The 26,201-nt window shown below is 42.9% G+C and overlaps 1 protein-coding gene across 1 annotated transcript in view; it reads right to left on the reverse strand.

The window, feature by feature from the left end:
- LOC120532251 (nuclear cap-binding protein subunit 1) overlaps positions 1-16,462 on the reverse strand; it is a 37,242-nt gene extending 20,780 nt beyond the window's left edge. Inside the window, exons 1-6 of the mRNA XM_039758105.1 lie at positions 16,272-16,462; positions 7,829-7,917; positions 5,546-5,646; positions 5,301-5,457; positions 4,630-4,737; positions 2,608-2,729 (exon numbers count right to left, since the gene is read on the reverse strand). Of these exons, the coding sequence (XP_039614039.1) occupies positions 2,608-2,729; positions 4,630-4,737; positions 5,301-5,457; positions 5,546-5,646; positions 7,829-7,917; positions 16,272-16,305 (611 nt within the window). The 5' untranslated portion in view covers positions 16,306-16,462. The remainder of the gene's footprint in view (positions 1-2,607; positions 2,730-4,629; positions 4,738-5,300; positions 5,458-5,545; positions 5,647-7,828; positions 7,918-16,271) is intronic.
- Between the last annotated feature and the right edge of the window lie 9,739 nt (positions 16,463-26,201).

The following is a 26,201-nucleotide window of genomic DNA, read 5'->3' on the forward strand; positions in this document are numbered from 1 at the left end:
AGGTCATAATTGTTGAATCTGCATTTAATTTATTTATGCATGTAAAGTACATTTAATCACTCACCCAGGCAGAGCCAGGTAGAACAGAGAGTTTGAAAGGTAAGTCAAACGTTTATGTCACTCCACTTGGCTTTGTGTTCTTGTAGCCGACACTTTGCGTCACTTGTTGGCGCACCATCTTGTGTAGCGAGTTGCATAATCGGGTTTCAGCTGCCACCAATCTTTAGACAGGGATGCCATTAATGATACGGTGGCCCCCCAAGTACTTATCCAAATAAAAAATTTTAAATAACAGCAGATACATTTTCCTTTTCACAAAATGCCACCATGAAGGAACCGATGACTATCATTTCACATACAGTGTATGTTTACACATCTCCCCCATACGTCATATACATTCAGCCTGCACCATCTTCTCTCCTGCCGTATCTCCAGATAAACCTCAAATGTAAACAGCTTTGGAAATGTTTCACATTAAAACAAACGAGTCAACAGCGGACAATGCAATTCATGCAATGGAAGAATTTTGTGGGGAGGTGCAGGTTTAATATAATTTAACATTAGCAATTTACACGTCAGGAGTCTCTTCACTTCTAATGAAGATAATTCGTACTCTTTACTGCTTAATGTGTATCATTATTAGCAATATTCAACAACGAGGAGGAATTGCTTTTAAGAAAAGCAGAGTGCAACCTTCAGTACATTCAGTTACTTCATCTGTAAAGCACAGATAGGCTCTCCATGTCCGACTTTATAAATGAGCGCCCACTGAGCTCTCAAAGCGTCTGACACAACTGACCCGAACAAATCATACAGCATATGACCAGTGTGGTCGGTGAAAGGCATTTTAGTGCAGACGTACAGGCAAGAGAACAAGCAGGCTGACCTGCGAGTGACGGCAAATGTTCTGTTTAATAAAAACAGACCTGCCTCGCCGAGCTAGACGTTCATTTCAAACACCAAGACTGATCATTTAGCTGCCTTTTAACTCAAATTCCAATTTGCTCAGAGTTTCTCTCTATAGTTGGGTAAATATTACAAACATTAAGAAAGAAATAAAACAGTTATTTTTAAAGAAAAACTACAAGTTTCAGTGGCTTTGGTATATTAACTAAAATGCTACTGTTCTCAATATTGTTGTTCACAGTGTAGCACCATACCTGGCAACAGCATACTGCGTTTTCATTAAGTACTTGGCATTGGTGCACCCTACTTAGTACATATTTAACACAACATATTTTATGCACTTCAGGGTTTGAATCCGATTTCTATCATGAGATTACACTCACATGTGTTAACTATGCCGATGGCATCCTAAACACATAGATAAATGAGTACATTTCCAATGAGCGGACAGTACACAAACAAAACTAACAGTCCTATACAATCCCTCAGAACCTGGCACTGGAACAATCTAGAACAGAAAGCACAATAAAAAGAACATTTTAATGGCAGACTATGAGAATCACATTATTCTTGTACTTCTAGGCGCCCCTACTAAAGTCTGTATCACTGCTTGCATTACGAGTATTACTGTTATTATACATTTAGCCGACACCTTTATCCAAGGAAACTTCCAAGATCAGGTACATTACACTTATTGACAGCGTGTCTGCTAAACAGTTGGGCCCCAGGCATTAGCTGTAATGATTATAAGTAGTTACCTCACAATACCAAGGACTGTCTTTTGTATTAATCATCCTGCAGAGAGCTTTATGATTTATTACTTTATTACTTATGATTTGTTCTTTATTTAGGTAGAAAAAGAATTAAGCTTGTGCACAGAATAAGGGACCAACTTGCATTCTTTTATGAGAAAATGCTGACCTCTTGATACTAACAGAACACCCTGTGATATTATAACTCAGTTATGACACTTTCTGAACTCTTGCTTAAATCTATTTGAGCATATTTTTTATAACCGAGTGCCCCGATAACCTCTTTATCTGAAAGAAGCAATGAACACATCCCAATACAGGGAGTCGCAAGCTATTATGATTTATGTATAACCTCAAAATGAACTGCCATATATATATTTTTTTATTAATACACAAACTAGGTATATAGAGGGAGGCCCCACGTTAGGCCACAGGCTGTCTGATCTGACCGGTCAGTGGCACTGAGCTGGGAGGGGCTGCAGTCCCTTTGACACACCAAGAATAAAGAAATTGCTTTTTACTTTAAATTGGGGTTTGTCTCCCGTTTCCGACTTCAGCGTCCACAAGTCACGTGACTCATTCAGGGTCACAGCAAGGCAGTGGGGTTAATCAAACCAGTAACCCTGTGGTCTGAAATTCAATGCTTTACCACTACTCCAGCACTGCCCACCCTCATGGTGAAGGATTGCAGGCACAAAATAAAAATCAAGTTGAACTTGGTAGGACTCGTAAATCCCGAGACACTGCAGAGACCTCTCCAAGTGACAGAGTGAAGTGGGGTGCAGTTCTTTTCTTTTCTTTTTTTTTTTAACCCAGTTACAGCACACTTTAAAACGTTTAAGCAGCCTTATCTACTTCAGCTATGCAGTGTGGAACGTTTGTCTTCTTGTGATGCCAGAAGTGCCATTGTACTCCCCAAGTTTACAAAGTGAATGGAAAGGTCTCTTACTTTAGGTAGCTTTCAATTTGGTTCAGAATTCGATCAATTTCCACATCCTTCTTCTCATACAGTTCTTTTCCCACCCACGGCAATGACGAAAGCACCGCATACACATACCAGTCCCGACGCACCTGGAATAAAACAGGAAAAAAAAAAAAACAGTCAAAACACGCGCAGTCAGTCGCCTGCAAACAGCTTCAACTTAAAGCTGAAAAAATGTTTATAAGCAGCACTCCATACAGCAGACAAATTATAATTTACCACCAATTACATTGCAAGTCTCTAACCGAGCCCACGAGTTTTCAGCTGGTTTATCCTGATGTCAAGAGAACAATGAAAAGGGGATACTTTGTACAAGACAATGTAAGCATGCATATAGAAAGAACCACCACTTTCTACATTAAAAACACTTAATACGGGCAAGGAATACACGATTCAAATTTAAAATCAACACCGATATTAATCACTTCTTAGGTTTCAAAGAGCAGGAACCTTGTGGAGACAACTTGCTTATACTTAGAAACGTGTGTCAGCCATTTCTTATGCAAAAGTTGTGATTTATAAAACAAACGTGGCATAAAAATTAGCTTAATATTACATCAAGTTTCAGTGATGTGCAAGTCCCACTCAGCCTTTTTTTTGGTATTTGCATTTTAGCAACTGGAGGTGAAAGGACAAGGACATGACATGTCAGTCACATTCTGATGTTCAACTAATTTTACCCCAGTAAACAGACCTGTTCTCCCAATACAGCGGTCTTGAATATTGGTAATAACGCCACATGCACGTGCTTCACGTCAACTGCTTTTAGTGTGTGGCCTGTCTATTGTGGCTATAAAAAGGGTGTGCCGTGTATTGTATGCTGGTAATGGCAGCATTCGCTCATTTACAGAATATCACAAATGGCAGATTGACGACTGGCTTAAAAGCCAATTTACACCATTGCAGTACGACAGACCACTAGTCTCCCTCAAACTGCCCAGCACTCGGACTCTAAACACATCAGCAAGATGTTAGTGTTAGTGTTAACAAGCACTAAAACTGGCAGTGCCTCTTCTGTCACAAGTGGTTTAGTAGTGACCACTGTTTCTTGTAAAGTATGTGGCAATGAAAGGTAGCAGCACAATAAACTTATCCCAGCATTTCCGTCAGAGGCATGTAGCCGAAGGGAGGAAGTGTGGAGCCCTGAAACACCAGCCGCATCATTTTCTAGACCCTGACATCAATCTTCTTCAGTGGTGGGAATGCCAGAAAGCAAGCAATCCAAAACTCAGAAATCTGGCCAGGAAATCTCTGTCCCTGCTCCAGGTGGCCCATCAGAGAGGGTCTTCAGTGTGGGGACAGTATTGCAAAATGCCACAGGCAGTAGACAGGCTTATATTTCATATGTTGAATTGTAAGTGATGTGCATGCGCTGTTAGCCACTCCCCATCGCCTCCAAAGAGCATAGTTTTAACTTAATTTGTCATTTATAAAAGAACGTGGCATGGCACACATTTGGTTTTAGAAATTCACTTTTTTGTGTGTACACTGTTTTTGCCTTTTTAGTATGGATTCTAAGTTAGGTTTTATGCATGAGGCCTTGGGTATTAAGGTGGTGTATACAGAGAAGCCTACAACAGGTTTTTGATAAACCACGAGGTTACTTAAGGTACGACGCAACACCAATCAGCCAGATGAATGCATTCGTTTTCTGGAGTCTCCATGAAGCTCCCTTTTTTCTATCATTTACTCCCGACATGAACACTGCCTGAATTATACAATATAGTAACAGATATACAGCAGGGCACAAGGGCAAAAAGCTGTAGTAAGCTGAGCCCCATGCAAACCCCAACCACATTTATAAAATTTACTGCGTGACATTCTGCTTTCCTTAACAGCTTCTCTTCAAAGTTACTGAGAACATTAACATTTTTAAGACCAACTGATTTTTTTCCCCCACACAAGAGAGAAAGTCATTAAAAAAAAAAAAAGATAATTCAAGCTAGCAAATAAAAAAAGAAACACAAATTAACTTTGAAAAGCCAATACCTGAGGTGCGTCCTCCTCCTGGATGACGCTCACAAAATTTTCAAACATTGCAACCATCGAAGGAGCAGCAATCACATGACAGTTCACCAAGTCAGATAGAAATCGAACCTGTAAAGATGGACATTTTCAGATACGTTAAGGGCCTTCTATGGCTCATCTTCATATGCACTCAAAAAGAAAAGGGATGATGTACACATTTAACAAACCAGTTTTTCATTGACTGTCACAGCTTAAAAGATTAGTTGAACAAACTTGACTCGACTGCTTTAGGGAAAAATTATCTAATGCAACAAAAAAAACCAAACACTGAAAGCACGAGGCAGACACCTAGAGGATCTTTCATTAAAGATACGCTACATCATGTTGCAGAACTGTATACTTCATAACTCTCAATTACAAAATATGCCAGCACTTACGTATAGGGTGCTGCTAATATGGAAGACCAGCCTGTTCATTGGAATTTAACCAATTAATACAAAAATAAAAAGGGTAGTGTTATATCTTAAGACAGAGCAGACACCTCATGAATAAATAAGAGTGGCTCTGACCTTTGCAATAAACAGCAGGCTTGGCATCCTGGTATTCTGGGACCAGTGACACGGGCACATTTTGGAAAAACATAAGCTGCTTCATAAAGAAAAGGTTGTGCAAAATGTCAAAAACAAACATACCACATAGACAGCTTCATAAAACAAATTTGATTTTATGGTCTCCTTTAACTGCCGGACCATTGCTTCAACAAATTCTCCTCCGAAATTATAATTCCTGGCATTCAGGAGGCCAACCAGTGTTGTATAGACAGTGAGTTTCTCTGGAAGCAAGCGGGCCCTGAACCAAAGAAAAAAGTCACATATTAGAATGATCTTCTATGCCACAGAGTGGACCCAAAAAAGGCGCACAAGCAAAGAGAGCTTACACAGCACACAAGATCCGAAGAATTTTGTTTTTGTAGTTTGGTAGATCAGCCTCCAGAACACCAGCCAAGCCTTCTAAATTACTTTCCAGTGATGAGGTACTCTGTGCGAGAGAGGAAAAAAAAATTAGCAACAAAACCAAAAATGTTTCTAAAATACACACAGGATGTTTGGACATTAATTGTTAACAAAGAAAAGCACAATTTCAATTAGTCATTAGGAGAAGAACAGTATGCTAAACAACTTACTCAATACTCAGTACTTTTCTTACTCAATGTGGTGTTTAGCACTTTTCCCATTAATAACAACTGATGACTCTCTAGTGCTAGTTTATTTCAGTGAAAGAAAAATGATTTTATATCTGCATGCTTTGGTAGTCCCATCTACAATTAATAAGTGAGTCACAAGCTAAACTGACGGTCAGTCTGTTTCATGCCATTTATTTGTCAATACGAGAATGGAGGTGCATTGGTTACCACTGTTCCCTAACAATACAGAATAATTGGGTCTCAATCTCATCATAGGCACTGTCAGTGTGGAGCGTGCACATTCACACTGTGACTAAAGTCCTTCCCAGAAATCAGACTGTGTTATGTTACCTTTAAATCGATAATCTAGAGCTAGTACGAGTATGAAAGTGAATGTGTGGCCAATGCCTTGTCCAAGGTTGAATCCTGACTTACTGTGACCCTGAACGTGATGAGCTGGTAAGAATACAGACAGATGGAAATGTATACTGTAGTATATACACGCACAAGAGAAAGACAAGCAAAAAGTATATATTATACTGTGTGTGTGTATGTATATATATATTTGCAGCTGGAGATCCACAAAGGGAGAAAAAATGAATCACGTATCATAAAGTAGTTTTTATTCCTAAGCTTTCAATCCCTGCCAAGGGTCTTCATCAGAGGATAATGCTTAGACTTACAAGAATCAAAGGTAATATATAGCAAAAATTAATTGTGGTGGGGGAGGTGGCTAAGTCAGTGTGATCAGGAGGGGGAGTTGTTGGGTGGAAAGTCTGGTTTATTATGAACACGTTCTTCTTAAGTTTGCATGTTCTAGATTTATGTCCAAGTGTCTGTTGATGCCGTTATCATTTGGTAGCCAAGATTCAGCCAGTTCTCTGGCACTTTTAGTATTGGCTTTAAATTGTACTTGTACATCGTCCCAGTTAAATGTATGTCCTGGTGATTCAGTGTGCGTATAGATCAATGATAGAGAGACCTTTCTTCTGACGGCATTGCGATGTTCCTGTATACATGTTGCGATTCTTTTTGAGATTACAGATATATTATATCCATAGATAAAATCTAACACCGAGTCTCACAGGTGTGAACGAGCAGAAACCCATTTGCTGTTGCCTGGGCTGCTATTCCATTGGACTGTCATTAACTATTATTCTACAGACACAATCAAATGAGAATTTCTTGGTCTGCTCTGATAAACACAAAATAAGGTTGATTCAATGGAGCCTTTCCTCCAGGTAGATATTATCTAATTGTAATATTAAAGTTTAATATTTCATGGACAAAAAGGTAGTAGAATACTACTACTACCACAGTCTGAAATTGGTGCAATTTAAAGCAAAGCTCCCATGACATATTAATTGTCGGACTGTTGCAGTTTCTATGCTTCAGAGTCAAAAGTTACAATTTAACAGGCAACAACTGACTGATTTCATTTTATGATTAATAAACATCTGTATGGACTTAATAGCTGATGCCAGTAGCACACATTTTTCATTGCCTGCTCTACTATCCCTTAGAACTGTACTGCAGTTTAGAAGCTGACAGACCATAACACAACTCCGATTGTAACTATATGTGTATTCCTCTCCTTAACAAGAGCCCCCCCCAAAAAAAACACATAAACAAAGATTACAGGAACAGACAGGCATGGCATTAAACCAATTTGAGTTCCCATACCAATTAAATGGATCCAATATATGTGACTGAGTGCAGCTGGCTCTACACTCCTAGTAATGACCACCAACTTACAAGACTGTGCTAAAGGAGATGAGCTTCGTCTAGCCAGAGTGGTCCTGTAAATCTCAAGTCAATATTAAAGGTCTGTAACACACTAAGGGCTACCAAAAAGTTCAACAAAAATTCAAAGCATCTCAGTGCAGTTAGCAAGGGATAAAGAACAGTGTACCCTAACCGTTTACTACAGACAAATATTTTGCATTGCATTATAATACTGTGCAAAAAAGTACATTTAATTTCACTTTATCGAAATAAACAGCTGTCTGGAATTCATAATTCCTATCAGAAGAATACCTTTTCTCCAACTCTGCAGATAAGGGACTCCAATCGATCTTCAATTTCAATGGATTCTGATGCCCTTCGTTTTTTGTGAGGTTGACCTCCTGAAATCAAAAGAGAAAGAGGAGAAAAAAAAAAGAGAGGAGTTCAGTAAATGGTTCAGATGTTAAACATCACAATCTTTTGCTAGAATCTGAAATACTAATTTATAAACTATCCTTAATGGGATATCTCATCCTAAAATTACTTTGTGCATCTGTTACTAACCCCATGTTGTTGCAGTGATGGCTAAGAAAACTTTCAATCTAATATTTTCATGGATATTGGAGATTCCTGGCACAACCCTGAAGATAAATGATATTCAGTGTGTCACCGTGGTCTGAGTGTTTAGAAGGTTTGGAGCGCATATACAAACCGGATTCCAAAAAAGTTGGGAGAATATACAAATCGTGAATAAAAACTGAATGCAATAATGTGGAGGTTCCAACTTCTAATATTTTATTCAGAATAGAACATAAATCACGGAACAAAAGTTTAAACTGAGAAAATGTATCATTTTAAGGGAAAAATATGTTGATTCAGAATAAATTTCAGAATTTCAGAACAAATCCCAAAAAAGTTGGGACAAGGCCATTTTCCCCACTGTGTGGCATCTCCCCTTCTTCTTACAACACTCAACAGACGTCTGGGGACCGAGGAGACCAGTTTCTCAAGTTTAGAAGTAGGAATGCTCTCCCATTCTTGTCTAATACAGGCCTCTAACTGTTCAATCGTCTTGGGCCTTCTTTGTCGCACCTTCCTCTTTATGATGCGCCAAATGTTCTCTATAGGTGAAAGATCTGGACTGCAGACTGGCCATTTCAGTACCCGGATCCTTCTCCTATGCAGCCATGATGTTGTGATTGATGGAGAATGTGGTCTGGCATTATCTTGTTGAAAAATGCAGGGTCTTCCCTGAAAGAGATGACGTCTGGATGGGAGCATATGTTGTTCTAGAACCTGAATATATTTTTCTGCATTGATGGTGCCTTTCCAGACATGCAAGCTGCCCATGCCACACGCACTCATGCAACCCCATACCATCAGAGATGCAGGCTTCTGAACTGAGCGTTGATAACCACTTGGGTTGTCCTTGTCCTCTTTGGTCCGGATGACATGGCGCCCAGATTTCCAAAAGAACTTGAATCTTGACTCGCCTGACCACAGAACAGTCTTCCATTTTGCCACACTCCATTTTAAATGATCCCTGGCCCAGTGACAACGCCTGAGCTTGTGGATCTTGCTTAGAAATGGCTTCTTCTTTGCACTGTAGAGTTTCAGCTGGCAACGGCGGATGGCACGGTGGATTGTGTTCACTGACAATGGTTTCTGGAAGTATTCCTGAGCCCATTCTGTGATTTCCTTTACAGTAGCATTCCTGTTTGTGGTGCAGTGTCGTTTAAGGGCCCGGAGATCACGGGCATCCAGTATGGTTTTACTGGCCTTGACCCTTAGGCACAGAGATTGTTCCAGATTCTCTGAATCTTCGGATGATGTTATGCACAGTTGATGATGATAGATGTAAAGTCTTTGCAATTTTTCGCTGGGTAACACCTTTCTGATATTGCTCCACTATCTTTCTGCGCAACATTGTGGGAATTGGTGATCCTCTACCCATCTTGGCTTCTGGGAGACACTGCCACTCTGAGAAGCTCTTTTTATACCCAATCATGTTGCCAGTTGACCTAATTAGTGTTTATTGGTCTTCCAGCTCTTCGTTATGCTCAAATTTACTTTTTCCAGCCTCTTATTGCTACTTGTCCCAACTTTTTTGGGATTTGTTGACACCGTGAAATTTTGAATCAACATATTTTTCCTTTAAAATGATACATTTACTCGGATTAAACATTTGATCTGTCATCTAAGTTCTATTACAATTAAAATATTGACATTTGCCATCTCCACATCATTGCATTCAGTTTTTATTCACAATTTGTTTAGTGTCCCAACTTTTTTGGAATCCAGTTTGTATATACAGCTTGCTTATGAAGTCTTGTTTTGACACACCATATATTTCATCTGTACTCTGACTATCTACATTACACTACTTGCTTTCATTTTTAATTATGTTCCAATTGCCTTTTGTTTTCACTCTTCTGCTATATAAATCTGTAAGGAAGCATTTGCTGGCCTCTGGTAGGAGAAACAACAAGAAGGTCCTCTATTATTGGAGATTTTTCAGAATGAGGCAGTGAAACTCCTAGTTAGATTAGTTTATTGAAAGAAGACATTATTATTATCTTAGAAGGGCATTTGAGAAGCTGGAACACATGGAAGTCCTTAATTCCGGTCTTCTGTAACTTTCCAGACTATTCGCTATTCTTTGACCACACAAGGGGCCTCATTGATAAAGACTGCATACGAGCAGAAAGAGTCTCAAGACGTACGAACGCAACTTCCCACACAAACATCAGGACTTCCAAGAACGACGCCTGATGGGAGAACTTCCACACGTAGACACACAGCAACTCTGACCAATACATACACAACATTTCGGAGAAACTGGGAAATGGCAACACCCTTGATCAAGCAGAGAAATGCAACCAAATGAGCTAAGCTAATGATGTCTCACATGCATAGTAATTCATATCACTGAGCTGTTATTAACATGTGCATTGGCGTGATAAACATTTTACACCTCAAAAAGAATAACTGATGTACAGATGTTACTTAAGTTCTACTTCAAAAGGGCCAATGCTGCATACAGTATTAGAACATTTATGGTTTGTCATCAGCTACCTGTTGTCACTTATCAGAGGACAGACCGGCAGGTCAGGAATCTCTCAGCCATGCTTCACTAAAAGCCATGAACCGACACATGAGGCGCTACATTCAGTTTTTGTATGGTGTGGGTGCACAAACACAAATCGATGTGCAGCAGTGTCTGGATACCCTAACATAATCAGAGCACTTTACTGAAATCATACCGCGATAAGAGCACCTCGGGAGAACAAGGCTGCCTTTGTTAACCATGAGCAGATTTATTAACGCACAAGTCATCTGTGATGCCAAGAGAAGATTGACAGATGGCATGGTTCAGTGGCCTGTGTCAACCCAGGATTCATTTATTTTGAGGCTGTATGTGGTGGCTGGCTTGTTTGTAAGGTTAACTGGCAGAACCCTCAGTTTTTCATATGCTCCGTTTTATTCATGTTAGCAGCAATCATGTTATTTATTACATGTGCCAGGGTAATGGCGGCTACCAGCTCAGATGCCAGTGCTTTATGCCTTGCCCCGACTCCCAAAACACAGAGAAGAGACACTATAATGCCCTCGCGCCTCAGTTGCGGAGCGCTGCCAGACACTTGAATGCAGGGGCCTGTGAAGTTCTGCAGCATTGTCATCGCATATGTATGAGGTTCATTAGCATTCTCCATATATGGATGTTTTAGGGAAGCATTACAGGTGCACTCACACTGGCACATTTACAAGGCGATTGTGATTTTTGTGTAAAAATGTACATATCCCAAGTTTTATAAATCTCATGTTTTGGTCTACACATTTTCCTGTTTTGTTTTTTTTATGCTCATATTTTCAGAGTTTTATAAATGAAGTCCCTGAAGAAGCCAAACCATCATACGCCGAAAGAACCTCAAGCTGAGAGAGTGTGCGAGCGCCCCAACCGCTCCATGAACACTCACTCTGCCTTTGTTTAAACAAAGTTCACCATGCAGTGCCTGACCTGAACCAACTTGAAAGAAAAAAATAATCCATTTGTACAGGTACAGAATTCTTCTAGTAGTTGTTGTTGTTGTGCCAGCTTTGTCACCATTGATAGAGAGAGAGAGATGTGGCTTACAGGGAGCATTCTAAGAGGAACCAACTTTCCACAGTGCGATTTCCTCCATTTGGACCTGCTCTCCCTATTGACATAACTTGTATCACATAATCCTAATGTCAGGCGTCATGTCCTATTCAGTACGTACAACATCCCCAACACTCATATTTTTGCAACCATGTTGTTAAACAAAGCGCTCTTCCAGAAAACTTGTGCAGGGGATCAAGCTTTCGAAAGCAGACCCGCCACTTCCTGAATTCTGGGGTCAGTAAGCCGCAATTGCAGGACCTCCAGATTTTAAAAACTGCACTGCTGAAGTGACCTCCAACTTACTGACACACAACTTTTTAAAAGTACAAACATGGGGCATATGGTCCACCTGATGAGGCTCTCTCACTTTCAATCTCTGATTGTACACCCCTCTCACATCTCATCTACATTATCAACGATTCATTTTAAAACTTCTTTATTGGCTTTGGACTGCCACTCTCACTAAAACCTCATTTGTTGACGACTGTAAATGCAGCATTTTGAAAATAACATCCAAACTGTCTAAAGTTAAAAATGCCTGGTCTACATGATGAAGAGAGATCTTTTACAAAATACTGACGTACAACTGTCAAGTGCTCAGCCTCTGACTGCAGTTTATTCCGAGAATTCCCTTTGAGCCCTCGTCTTTATGCAGGGGTACTCAATTCCTAATTTCTTTGTATCAGCCAATGGGTTCTTAGCCCTGAAACACATGAATATGGTGTTGTGTATTTTGGCAGGACTCCCAGTCCGTAGCTTCCAAGGCTTTGACAAGTCTTACCCATCTGTAACCTTTCAAAGCACATACACATGCGACCAAACAAAAAGCCATTTTGATTTTACCTCATTCTTCTGGCACTCGGATGTATTTCAGGTTTGCTCTGTAGTGTGCTTGACTGGTAAACAGTAATTGACTAAATGTATACTTTTTGGTGTTTTCATATGCACAAACATTTATAAAATGATCTGACAATGCTGACGTAGACAGAAAACATTATACTGAAAATGTCGATTTCAAATTTGCTTGCTGTCCTACTGCAGTCTCAGCTCAGGACATCATGGAGGATCTGGGCTCCTACCTGATGAATGGAACTGCAAAATAAGGTTGAGTTGTGCTAGTGTGCTGTTTCACTACAAGGAATGTAAAGTGCCATCTCATTAGGGTTTGTTGTGTTGTAGCTGTTGCTATTTGCAGTAAACAAAATCCATAAAGGAAAAATAAAAACAGTGAAAATTGAAAAAGAAAAGAAAATAGAATTTGTGGAAAAAATGGATTCCATATGACCCTACAAGCAGCATCACAAAAGCAGAAAAAAAAATTAATTAGTTGCATACATGTTTACGCTCTGATTTTTTCAGATTAACAGAATGAACGAGTTAAAGGCAGGACTACAATAATATATAATTTTGGGAATATCTAATTATTCATCTTATTTTGTAACAGTTTAAAAACTATGTTGCACATATTATTTTCAACTGTTATTTAACTGATCGATAATGAAAGGAAATTACACGGTACAAACACAAAACACCACCATTACATTTTTCCACTTAAGGAACACTGCAAAAAAGTTAGGTCTCTTATAACATTGCAAGATGCTTAGGAAATCATTTCACACTTTAATTTTCTAGTCGACTACACTACTACAATACACTCCTAACTGGACTACCCAAAGATGATGTCAATCGGCTGCAGCGAGTTCAGAATGGGCCACCACTTTTAGTGTTGTTACAATGGTGTCCATTAAAATACTAACAACAGTATACAAAGTTTTAAATAACCTGCTCCTTGCTATATTTAGGAGTGCCTGCCCTCCTAGACTCCAAGTTCTAACCTTACATCTTCTAGTGGTGCTCTGCTCATTATTCCAAGAGCCAAACTTTAAAGAAAAGGTGAGGCCACCTTTTGCTGTTATGAACCAAAAATCTGTAATACTTCACTATTAAAAAAAAAATCCTAAAAACCCACTTTTACAATTTGCCTTCTTGGTGGTTATATTTTACTTCTATTTCTAACAGCCTGGCACGGATTTATCCTGTTCTTCATGGACGTGCAATCATTCCTATTGTCTACTTGTCTTTGGATTTTTTTTTTTTTTGTTGCCTGTGCTGATGTTTTGCTCCTCCACTACCTGATTAAAGCACCGAGTTGCCATCTGTGATGTGTGAGTGAGAGCGATTACCCCGACTATCCACGAGACTCGCTGCATCAAATCCAACCAGACAAACCCTAAAAAACAATAAGGAACGACTTAAGTACATTTACAGTAAGCACAACGCCCAACAGGGGCTGGCAGGTCTTTTGGTCTTGAAGCCCTACAATTTTATTTCGCTCTACCATCGCACCCCTGGAGTTTTTCTGTTTTCAATCCTCTGTGGCCATCTGATCTTATCATCATATCCTAAGAACTCTACTTTTCTACTAATTACATACCTACGTCAGGTAAGAGCAAAATGATATATTTTTTTTTGTTTTTCATTATTTTTCATTTTCGGTACTGTTCATTTGAAATCTTAAAGCACTTTGAGCTACGTTCAATTTATGAAGATGTGCAATTGAAGTAAACACTGCTACAGTTATTACGGTTCCATTCAAAAGCTCAGTCTCAATTCAGTGCTCTTCACAGATGTGCACCAGAGGGTTTTCTGGAAATGATTTATTTATCAACACCTTAGCAAAAACACATTTGGGACATTGGGAACATCTTTATAGATTAGGGAACTTTTGTGGAGATTTTTTCCTTTTGGACGCTTACAGTTTCTTTGCTGCTGTTCAATGTGGGTTCAGGAACGCTGTGATCTTTGCTCTTCTTCATCACTACAAACAATCCAGCATAACAAATAAAAAGAGTACACTCTGACCAACAACCATACAACTGAAATGTGGAATGGCTGTAATTGAGCAGCGTATGCCAGACAGACCAAAAACATTAAAGCAGTGATGTAAAGAGCAGCAGCCCAGCATACCTACAAGTGGACACATGGAACTGAAGCAGGAGGATTGAATAGGCATAACAAAGTTCAATTAGTGGGAGATTACCTTGTGGAACATGTCATCAGCTTCAAGGACAACACTTTGAAAACAAATCTGGCATCATCAGCCCTTTACAATTTTTTATGACTCATCATGGATAATGAAATGTATAAAAACAAGGTGTCCAAAACTTCCCGGAATCTTGAACTACTGAAGAATTCGGATCCCAGGGGGTTTACTTACTACCTGGAGATTCTGTTTTCCCCTTCCCAATTTGCACTTGGCCATAGGTGCCGTTAAAATTTAAAGGACTGACTCCGTCTCGCTGCCACTTATAAGATAAGCAGGTGATGGTCTTAGCAACTTCTCGGTTACATTATAAACTTTATTGTTATTTAACTGGCATCATAATACAGTAGTATTCACTTTATTCATTTAATGTATAAAATGTGCAATACAGATAAATGAATAATGATGGTAAGTTTAAGGAAGATCACTTCGGTCACTGCCACGATTCAAACCCGCAACCTCTGCGTTACCAGCCCAGATTCTTTGGCCAGAGAGCCCTCATTCCACTCCGCTTATTATTACTATTTAGAAGAACATTAAGACGGTAATTAATGCAGAAATAATGGCGTTACTGAACCTTTTCTCACCACCGACGTTCAACAGACAACTCCAGCTGTAAATTTAAGGCCGTGTACTGCGGCACTGAGCAGTCTGATGGAGCACCCCGGGTCTTCACCTGTTCTGACGTATGTCCCAACTTTGTGCAGAATACCACAGTCAGTCTTTTTAGAACAAGAATAAGGGGCACTCACTGGGACACCCAAAGAATCCCAGTTTGTGCGCTTCGTTTTTTTTTCTCCCTAAGTAACGGCACCGACGAGCTCAACCCCGACCGTGAACTTTTTGAACGCGATCGAGACGCTTCACCAGAACGTCCCGATTGCAGGCAATCCCATAACAACAGTGAACACCTGGGATCGGTTATGCTGGTTGCTGCTCAAAGAATCCATTAAGTTCTGTATACCAAGAGGACATAACGGTAAACGACGTATAAAACCTAAAACAACGTCTGTCTGCTCGAGGAGTACCAACTGCTCACAATGTCCGGGGGCCATACATCCGATTTCTTTTCCTGCTTTAACCCCAGCGCTCCGTCTCGTCCAAGCCACCTCAGAAAGGAGCTATACAGTCTTCAGCAGTCTGCACGTCGACCTACTGCTCCCCAAGCCTGGCCGCGTCTCGTGCCGGTGCACGCTGCACACAACCCAAATGAATGGGCCCGGGATTCGGGCACCTCCCCTCCCAAGTCTGCGCACCCCTCCGTCTCCTCAGCCGCCAGCGCCCGGACTCACCGCGTGTTACAGCGACAGAAGGCGGGAGTCGCGTGCGGATCCTCCGTGGTTCACCTCGCAAGCGGAGCTCCATTGAAGCGTCGCGCCTCCCCACTTGCATTGTGCGCCCCGCGCGAGGACGAGCCCCACTTCAACATTTCCCCCCGCAAATCCTTTCCAGGCAGCGAAGACCACCGGGGAGCCTTTCCTCATTCGGAAAGCCGCACGCAGTGCAAGGTGAGCTGACTGACGCGAAGGTAGAAACCGCCAAGCATGCATTAGAGGGAGCGCACGTACCGTCATTCTCGTCGCTGTGCCTCCGCCGGGACATTTTCAGCTTCTTGCAGCCGTTCAACAACACACTGGACTCCGCAGCGAAAGGCGCCTTTTCTCTTGCACTTCAGTCACTCCTCCTCGGAGGCTGCACAGCCCGCACTCCCACAAACGCCGCAATATGGCGGTGGGATTGAAAGCAAAGCCTTCCGGGTCAAGCGGCGCTTCTGCCGTGAGTCTCTTCCGGGGCTCAGGGATGGCGCCATTTTTCAAATCCTTTAATGGCGGAGAATCGGAGTTGACAGACAGATGGAGACGTTAAAGGGTCGTGTCGAGTTTACCTGGTAAAGGCGTGAGGTTGTGGACAGACTGACCAGGGAGTGCCTGAAAGTTCAGGTTATGAAGAAGGCATAACGTTTAACGTCGAAGGTCTGTGTTAGATTCACACAAATCTCGTCTGCCCACTATGCCATTTTATTAGAACAGCCACGGACCTGTGTTCTTTTTGTGATTCAACTTGTGAAACATTACAACACTTGTTCTTTTCATGTCATGTTTCGGCCAGACTTTGGTTAGAAATACATAGCTGGTTATCACTCAAGGTTAATGATATCCCACAGTTTGACTCATTTCATATTATGTTCTACGTGGATAACTTCTATCCATCTGCCTCTGATATGATTAACATTGTCATTCTCTTAGGTAAATACCATATACTGTACACTGTAGTAGGAGGAGAAAGAGCAAACCATCTTTTACATGGTTCATAAATGATTTTAAACAATACCTCCTATCACTTAAGAAACTGAAATCCAGCAGATCGGTAAGAAGGATTTATGATAACATGTCTCCTTTATTACTGTTTTGATTTATGCCTCCTGTGTCTTTAGGCCTGTGCTCCCTATTTCACTATTTATTATCTTGCATATACTGTGAAATGTATCTAGCCCCCCTGTACTGTGAATGTTGTTTATACTTTTTTGAATTTTGAATTTATATCCTCTATTTTTGTGTTGTATTGTGTTTCATTTGATAATAATAATAAAAAAAAAATAGCTACAGTGCCAGTTTTTGTTTTGGTAGCCAATCATGTCATCACATTCTCACAGTTACCAATGGTATGCGACCAGGGTGGTTCGTTAACCAATCATCTGCCAGCAGCTCTATTCACAGAGATGAGGAAGACGTAATAGCGACGAAGAGAAAGAATCAATGCAAAGGTTTAAGTTAGTTAACTTGAAATGTCCTCATTGTTTGCGTCCCTTAGGTGGCACACGGTGTTTTTTGCTCAAATTCGTTTCCTTGTGGGTTTTGCTTGTTGTGTTTTTTGAAATAAAGTCCAGCTGGTCCAAAGGCTCTTCTTGCCTTAAACCCTGCATTGATACTCCATTAAGTAAGAGAGAGGCAGGCATTTAAAGAAACTGAGTACTGTACTTATTCCACCAGGCAGAACACTTGGGACCAGCAGACCAGAGAGAGACATCTGCATTAGGAGATGACGTCACATCAGGAGGACCAAAGGCAGCTGAGACAGCGCCCCCTCCAGGAGAGGGTTGTTAGCGGACACGACCGAGGAGGCAGAGCTGGCACAAACAGGTCTGAACAGCTATGACGCGATCACAGGTGGCAGAGGTGGTAGTGGGTCTCCCGGTCAGTGGGAGGCAGTGGTCAGGCCTATAAAAGGATGCTGGGAGGTGAAGTCCTGGTCGGTTCATTTTGAGCTCCCTCTGGTGGAGTTCATTCCTGACCTGGATTGTTGTTTTCCTTCCTCTTTTTATTTGTGGCTCCCTTTGACTTTTCGCTGCCGAGTGAAGGATTGCGTTTACGGTTTGTGATTTGAGTTTGGTGTTCGTCAGGGTGGCAATCTTTTTTTCTCCTCCTCCTTTTTAAGCCTTTGTATTCTTTTTGTTCAGTAAATAGTATTCTTTATAAAGATTCGCTGGGAGGCTGGTTTTGTGCTCAGGCCAAAGGCTTTCATGGTTTTCCCTTTATCTTCACATATGTTTTACATTATTACATTTTGTTAGTATATTTGTGAGGTTTGAAATTTAAAGCACATTTTGGTCAGGTGTAGGCTGATGCCAGCCAGTTTAGTGGGAGCTCGGCTGCCGTGTGCACATCCTCTGGATAGACTGGTGGGATTCAGGCCCGCTTCCTTGGCTATTTTTGGAGAATCTGCACTACTTTGGTCAGTTTATGGGAGGGGGGATCATAACCCTGATTAGGGGGGCGGTGTAGGCTCATCTCTACAATAAAATGGAGGCTATGGAGACAAGAATACAGAAAATGAAAACGGGGCAAATCACGTTGTCAAGTGCCAGTGAGTCCGACGATGAGAACAAAGATAATTTCTAAAGCAAAAGATGAAGGGAGGGAGTTAAGAAAAGTTATTGGCGCAGATGAAGAATCTGATGGTTGAGTTAAAGAAGTTAGGCAATGAACTTCAATGAAGGAGACTTTATGAAATCCAGGAGTGGAGAAGGCATGGAGTAGCAAGGCTAATATTCCAGGCTGAGGTCCAGAGCAAGCAGTGGAAACAAATGTTAAAATGATAAAAGTGTAGGAGAAAGACCCCTTGAACAAGGGGACGGAAAAGAATCTCCCACCAAATCAATGCTATGGACGATTCAAGGAGAGACATGTGAGAAAGACCGTGAGGTGTGAAAGTCTGGACATGCAGCAGGAGGATGAAACGTGAGCTGTGGTGACAAGCGTGTGCGTCATGTATCTGTTTGAAGTTCTGTGCATTTTATGTTTTATTCTTGGTTTTGTTATTTTTAGGATTACTCATTTTAATGTTTTTTTTTCTGTTGGTTTTACATGTGATGTGATAATAGTGTACTGTCTCTTTAATTGTAATTATGTTTCAAACTCAATATGGGCAGAGCCCCAAGAGATGGGACCACCCTGACATCACCACTTCTGTGCCTGTCCTCCCTCTAGCTATTTCAACTGGCTGAGAAGGCTCAGGAGTAGGATTCATTCATTTATTACTATTTCTGTAGTATTGCTGTGTTAAGGATTCTGGTTACTTCTGATTGATTGCTGTGAAATGCCTTTTAGGCCACTCCGTTTTCTCCTCTTTTTGCTCTGTTGAGCTTTTGCTTTATTAGCTATTTAATGTTAATACATCTTTGGTTTATCAAGATTATGTATTGCCTTTCTGTGCACGAGCTGGAGGTTGACAGTTATTCTTCTTCTTGTGGGCCTACCAGTTCATTTTTGAGGTATTTATCGTTATTTTGCCTGCTTCCCATTTTTTTGGCCTGCTCCAGCTGAAGCCAGCAGGTAGCCTTAGGAGCCTGGCTAAAGTCTGCTGAGCCTTGTGCTGGGCAGACCAGCTAATATTCTGTCCTGCTACCTCACCTAGTGCTTCTTTTGGAGGCCTCATCCATTTTGCCTTGGAGGAAACGTCCATATCATGACAGCATGTTGTGATTCCTGCTACAGAGAAACACATAAAGGAGAGCAGCCTGCCTCAAAAACACCACAAACAGCAGGACCTTCAGTCCTGCCCTTACTACAGGCCTGGACCACTCCATTGGCCTCACCACAATCAGCCTAACCCCAACTCGAAGGGAAGGGTTATGACCTGCATCACCTCAGAAATGGGACTGCATTTTTTTATAAAAGGAAACGTTTAAAAATGCCCCTTTAGCAGGAGTGGGAAAACCATATAAAAATATCAGGTCCAGAGGACCAGCATGATGTTTCAAGAATTTATTTTCAGGCAGGCAAAAGCAGGAAAAGCACCGTACATCAGCGAGTGGGTCTGTGAATAAGAACAAAGTTATGACATGCCTGCTGATGTTTTATAGTTATATAGTTAGGTATTATTTTTCAGGTCTTTGTTATTTTTTGGGTTCATGATGTGATTTTGTATTAAATGGTGGTATGTTTGTGACAGATTAGGGTTTTCTTGCACCCTTGTACTCTCAGACACCACGTCAGGCACCAGATAAAAGTCCAATAATAGGATTTATTTATAATAATAAAGTGCACAAAGCACGCTCCTCTCCACAATTCTCCAATAAATCAAAAACAATCACAATACACAATCCTCCTCTCCTAGACGCTTAGCCACCCTGCCTCCCAACTCAGCTCGTCTGTCTGGGATTTCCCACAGTCCTTTATACTCCTTGACCCAGAAGCATTTCACCCTCTCTGTCCATGTGACCTGGAACACTTCTGGGTCAGATAAAAATCCTTTTTCTTCACCCAGGAAGCACATCGTTCCCTTTGTCCACGTGACTATGACGTACTTCCTGGGCGTAAGGCAAATAGTCTCTGGGCCTCCTTGCAGTGACTCCTGGCGGCCCCCATGGTATCCTGCAGGGCTGTGCATTAAAAGTCCATTGTCCATAATTCCCTGCTGGCATTCGGGGCACCTCTATGCTGCAAGGAGGGCTCCATCTGGCGGTCTGGGGGTATTGGCTGGGATGAACAGCCGGCCATGTACCACAGTTCCATGTTCTTTATGGGTGGAACCCAGGGAGGTGGGGCCTCCTCTCTGTCTCTTATCTTGGCTTTTGAGTCCAGCAGTTCAATGGGGATCTTTTTTGGAGTGCCAGTATTATTCTTTATGGTTGGAATTTCTGTTGTTTTTTTATTATTATTTTGCTGTGTCTTAGACATTTTGATTACTGGACTGTGTTCATTGTGGAGTGCCCTTTAGGAAACTCCTTTAATTCTGCTGTTTGCTCTTTTTCTATAAAGATTCTTTTGTTAGGCCATCTTTGCACAAGCTGGTTTATGGCTGCTGCCCTCTGGGTGGGCCTTGTGTGATACGGTAAGCCATTTCAAGGTTACTCTGAGGCTTCATCCCCCTTTATGTATGGAAAGCCTGAGGCAGGCCGTTTGAGTGGGGATTAGCTCAACAGGGTGAGCTTTTATCAGAATCAGAATCATTTTATTGCTAGCATGTGAAACATCCCAGAATACAAGACATTACCAACTCAAGACAACACAGTTTCCACCCACCATTTACCTGACATTGTGCAAACCAACACACAAATACAGCAGTTTCTTGAGCAAAGACGTTTTCAAACTTCATCAAATAAATAGAAAAGCTACACAAAATAATACAGATATCAAATGGTACAAGTTCAGCAAGTCTGAAGTATTTACGAGTAGACAAACAGCACAATTACCAGTTATATGTTGTAAAAAAAAGGATCTGAATACCTCGAGGAAAGAAGCTGCGGAGATGGCGTGTAGTTCAGGTCACGATTGACCTGCGCCGCCTGTGTGATGGCAGTTTAATAAACAGGAGGCTGCTGGGCCGGCTAGAGTTCGCTCTGCCGATGAGCAGATCTTTTAGTGTTGGGAGATAACAGCCAAAGACTTTCTCAGCTGAAGAAATCACCCGCTGCAACTGAGTCTTAGAAATCTAAGGAGGCAGAAGGAAACCAAATGGTGATGGAGGAGGACACAATACTCTTTCCTGTTGGCAGGGTATGCATGTACCAATATACACCTTGATATGCCAAGCTTCTTTAGCAATCTCTGCCTGGCTCTCTTGATGATGGAGGTGATGTGCTTGTCCCGTTTTAATGTATTAGTGAGATTTGCCCCCAGGAATTTCAACGGCACAGTCTGGCCATTAACCTGCAAAGGTGGACAGCTTGTGACTTGTCGGTGGAAATCAATCCTCTTCTCCACTGTCTTAATACGAGTGACATTCAATAATTTATGTACTTCAGATGTTTGTTTTATTTTTCAATCTAGTCCTCTGATAGCTCCATACACCTCCTCCACTTTTCCTGGAATGACTTTAACCGCTTTGCAAAGAAATCTTTTGTTTGACCCTCAAACCAGGATGACACAGCTGCCTTGACATCTTAATCACTTGGAGACCACTGTCCACGGAGAGATTTCTTCAAAACTCGCAACAGGAAATAATCTGAGGGCGCCAGGTCAGGACTGTAGAGTGGATGGTTCAGCTGCTGGTCCCCACCTTCTGGGATGGCAGCCTGTGACTGACGTGATATGTGATCTGGCGCCTTGACATGAAGAAGCAGCACGCCTGCTGGCAGTTTTCACATGAGGACTCTCCTGACCTCCTGGCTCTTGGAATGTTAGCCTCGCACTGAGCCCCAGCCCTGAGACGTGTCACGACGTGCACAGACATGCTTGCTAGGTCAATTACTGAACACCCCTCATAGCATTGAGCTCCAAGTTGTTACAAGAACGCCATTCTACAAGATGGCCCACCTCTCTTTGATAGGAAGACATGTCATTATTGGAGATGAGACCCACTACGGTTGTGTCATCTGCAGACTTTTGGATTTTTCCAGATTTGTCCACGGATCTGCAGTCTTTTTTATAAAGTGAGCACTGGAGGGGTGAAAGAACACAGCCTTGGGGGGGGCCTATGCTAACTGACATTGGATCTGATAGATGGGGGTCCACTCGCACATACTGCTTCCTACCTGTTCATGGGCAGACACCATAGGGCACACCTAGCTGGATCAGTTTACTCCAAAGCAAAGATGGTGTTGAAGGCTGAGCAGAAATCCACAAGCAAGACCCTGACATACAGTAGGTGTGGAGGCCTAAATTAAGTGCCTCGTCCACTGAACGATGTGCCCTACGTGTGAACTGAAGGGGGTCAAGGAGAGGGTCAGTGACGGACTTTAGGTAGGACAGCATAAGACGTTCAAATACTTTCATAAGCACTGAGGTCAAAGCAGGTGGCCGGTAGTCGTTAAATTCAGAGACTTTATCCTTCTTGAGGATTTTAAAGCAGTCCGGAGGTTTGCCGAGCTTCAGGGAAGCATAGACAGGTGCTGACTGAGAGTGACAGGCGAGACTCCATCAGGCTGCTGCTTTCCTGATTACCTCCAGTGAAGGCCTGGCCAGGCCTGGTCAGTGCAGTCATAATGAGGCCTCACGGCCCTTTGCATTGATGGAGCCTCCGATTCACAGAGCTGGTCAGGACTGAGACTTAATAAAAAATGAACAAAATGTCATAATGCTGACTCTTACGTGTATTAAACTGACACTCGCTATGATGTTACGTGTTGTCTAAATCGAAATGCTGAGGCCTCCTCCCAACAGCACCTTCTGGCAGACCCCAAGGACCCCACCAGGGCCGTCCGCTACAATTCCTGTACAGTCCTGTGGGTGTCCAGGGGAGAGTCACGCCAGAGGGCTACCGCCACCCAGTGGACTGGAGGAACACACGGCCCCTGTGTTCCTGCTATACTGGCCTTGTGGCCTGGTAAGAAAGCAGCACCAGTCCCAGCTGGGATGCCAATCCACTGATACCTTCCTTTAAATTAGATCAGTTACACACATACAAATGGCGCATAAAGATCTTATATATAAATGTCTGTGTGTTGAAGTCTGTCTGAAGTGCGAGGCTACAGCATGAAGCTCAAAGAAGGCGACTCTGTCACTAAAGTGCAATCGCCGAGTAAAGAGAAACTTGCTCAGCCGCTAATGCACAAGCGAGGCGATTGATTGATTGATTGAAGTGCCAGACTCCATGGCTTCTAGGAGCCCACCTTACACAGCTAGTGAGGTGTGGTATAGCAGAGCTGCGGCCTGATAATCAGGATCCCATTTTAATAAATAAATAAATAATCGGCCGGCTCGATCTCCGTGGGTGTGCGCGCTCATGCAGCTCCAGGGGGTTGGTGGAGTAATCAGGGGGAGATGCACCTGCACAGGGGGCACAGTCTGTCTCAATGGCTTCATCGGCTTCCTGTGGTGTGCAATTGAGACGCGGCACCCACAGAGGGATATAAGGGAGAGCTGGCATGAGGAAGAGGATGGAAGAAAACAAACAAGCTTGGCAGAAAAAGAAGAAGAGGAAGAAATTACACTGGCCAGCAATCGAGTGAGTGGAGCAAGAAAGGTCGGAGGATTAAAGGAGCAGAAAGAAATAATGAGAAAGAGAGAGATGGAGAACCCATGCAGGACAGAAGCGAGGCAGGAGGTCAGGAGCAGAGCCGCAGGGCGAGGAGTCGGAGGCTCAAGGAAGGGCTCACCTGTTCAGTGAATGCCAGGGAGCAGGATGGCATCTCCCGTAAGGGCCAAGCATGAGTGTGTGTGGCTTGATGGGTAGCCTGGCACAAGCCAGTGGAAGGGCAGCAGGGAACGGAGCCAAGATTGGATTGCTCACTGCACCTGTGGCTTGGGCGTCTTCTCAGTGGCGGGTTAACCTGAGAAGGTGGCATTGGGACATGCGAGTTTTAAGCCCTGGTTTTAATGGATATTTACAGGATTTTAAGCTTCACTTTTACCTTCCTCTATGTATTATTTACTGTATTTACATTATGGCGTGTTGGAGCCCACCACTTACTGGGCACTGGTTTGATTTTTGATTATTTAATATAAAAGCTCTTTATGTGACTGTCCTCATCTGCTGGTTCATCCCCCGGGTACATTATCAGCGGTGGCGGGTTCAAGAGGCTCCTGGGATGCCTTCGGTAGCATGGGGCCGACCCGCACCGTCACATGAGGATGGACTGCCCTGTGCTTCTGTAGATGTTGGCATTCGTTTTCTTTAATTTCAGTTTGTCTCCAACCTGAAGCTGTCACCACCTACAATAATCAGACAATGCCAAACGTGTTCTGTGCTTTGTCAGGTCTGGAAGTCGGCTCCACTCACTGATGATGGCACTGAGCACATGCCGGTGACAATTTCTCTGGACTCCATAGGTGGGACAACAGAGGCGCCTGTCTAAGCGTCCGGTCACAGGGTGTCTTCATCTGCTTTGTGTTCCTTTAAAGCCTTACTGTGTACGTGTACTTAGTGTACCCCTGGCATGGAGACGTCGTGACGGGCGCCCAGGACCCGGGGAGAAAGTATCGGCAGTGCACTAGAGGGCAGTACTCCTGGGTGGCTGTGGCACCATGGATTCCCGCAGGGCACGCTTGGTGGTGGAGTTTGGCACAGCCCTGTTGGGTTCTGTGGGGGCTGCCAGGGGCGCGGCAGACACCTTACATTGGCTTTCACCACACCTGGGGGTGACTCCAGGTCTGATGAGTGAGCCACCTGGGACACACCCAGGGCCTGCTTAAAGGGAGTCAGAGTCGGGTGGAAGAGGGACGAAGGTTGTGAGGAAGAGGAGTGGAGGCAGAAGGACAGAGCAAGAAAGACGAAGAGAAGAAAAGGACTGTGAGGAGTGAACTGTGGTGCTTTGTACTGTGCTGTGCTCTGGCGAATGAGGAAAAAGCTGTGAAGAAAAGGGCATCTCTGCCTGGTGGTTCACAACGGGAGTTTCACTTCTTTGGAGTGATCAGTCTGACGGAGGCTCATCATTGTCACATTTGCTCCACGTTTGGTCTCAGCTGGTCTGGCCGAGCCTTCTGCCCTCCATGTGAATGCCCAGATGCCCTCAGGACCCCTAAGGTGTGTCACCCTCCCTGTGAGCCTAGCGTGGCCCTCATGCCCTCAGAGGTGTCCATCTCAGCTGCAGGCCCGGTTCACCTCAACGGGTCCTCGCCCAGGTGAGTGCTGAGGCGTCCAGATGGATTTGGGACAAAAAGAGGGAAGACGAAGCAAGACTGGCTAGGCAGTCAGAGGTCAGCCAATATGGTGGTGGACAATCTAAGATGACCATTTGGCCACAGCTGTATCTTGTTCAACTCATCAGCGGTTTGGAGCGAGGCATGGAACCAGTAGAAGTGGCAGAATCACCATCTGAGAAACCTTACATAGTGCCACCACCGCCATGTTATATTAATGGCGGCTCAGCAGGTCCTTTAAACGTCTGCACTTCTCATTAAAATTGGAATTTGAAGTTGAGCTTTCAGGACACCTGATGGACGGCTGGGATTTTCCTGCTCAGATTGTCGGAGTGCTGGAGTGAGTGATGGGACCCAACTGAAATGTGTTGATTATGACAGGCTCACCACCAGGCTTTAGGACCAGGAACAAAGAAAGGATTCCATGTTTAGAGGGCGAATGAACAGGAGTTGGCACTGCTGGTGTCATCTGAGCGT

The sequence above is a fragment of the Polypterus senegalus genome, chromosome 7, assembly GCF_016835505.1.
Source record: "Polypterus senegalus isolate Bchr_013 chromosome 7, ASM1683550v1, whole genome shotgun sequence".
Lineage (NCBI taxonomy): Eukaryota > Metazoa > Chordata > Cladistia > Polypteriformes > Polypteridae > Polypterus > Polypterus senegalus.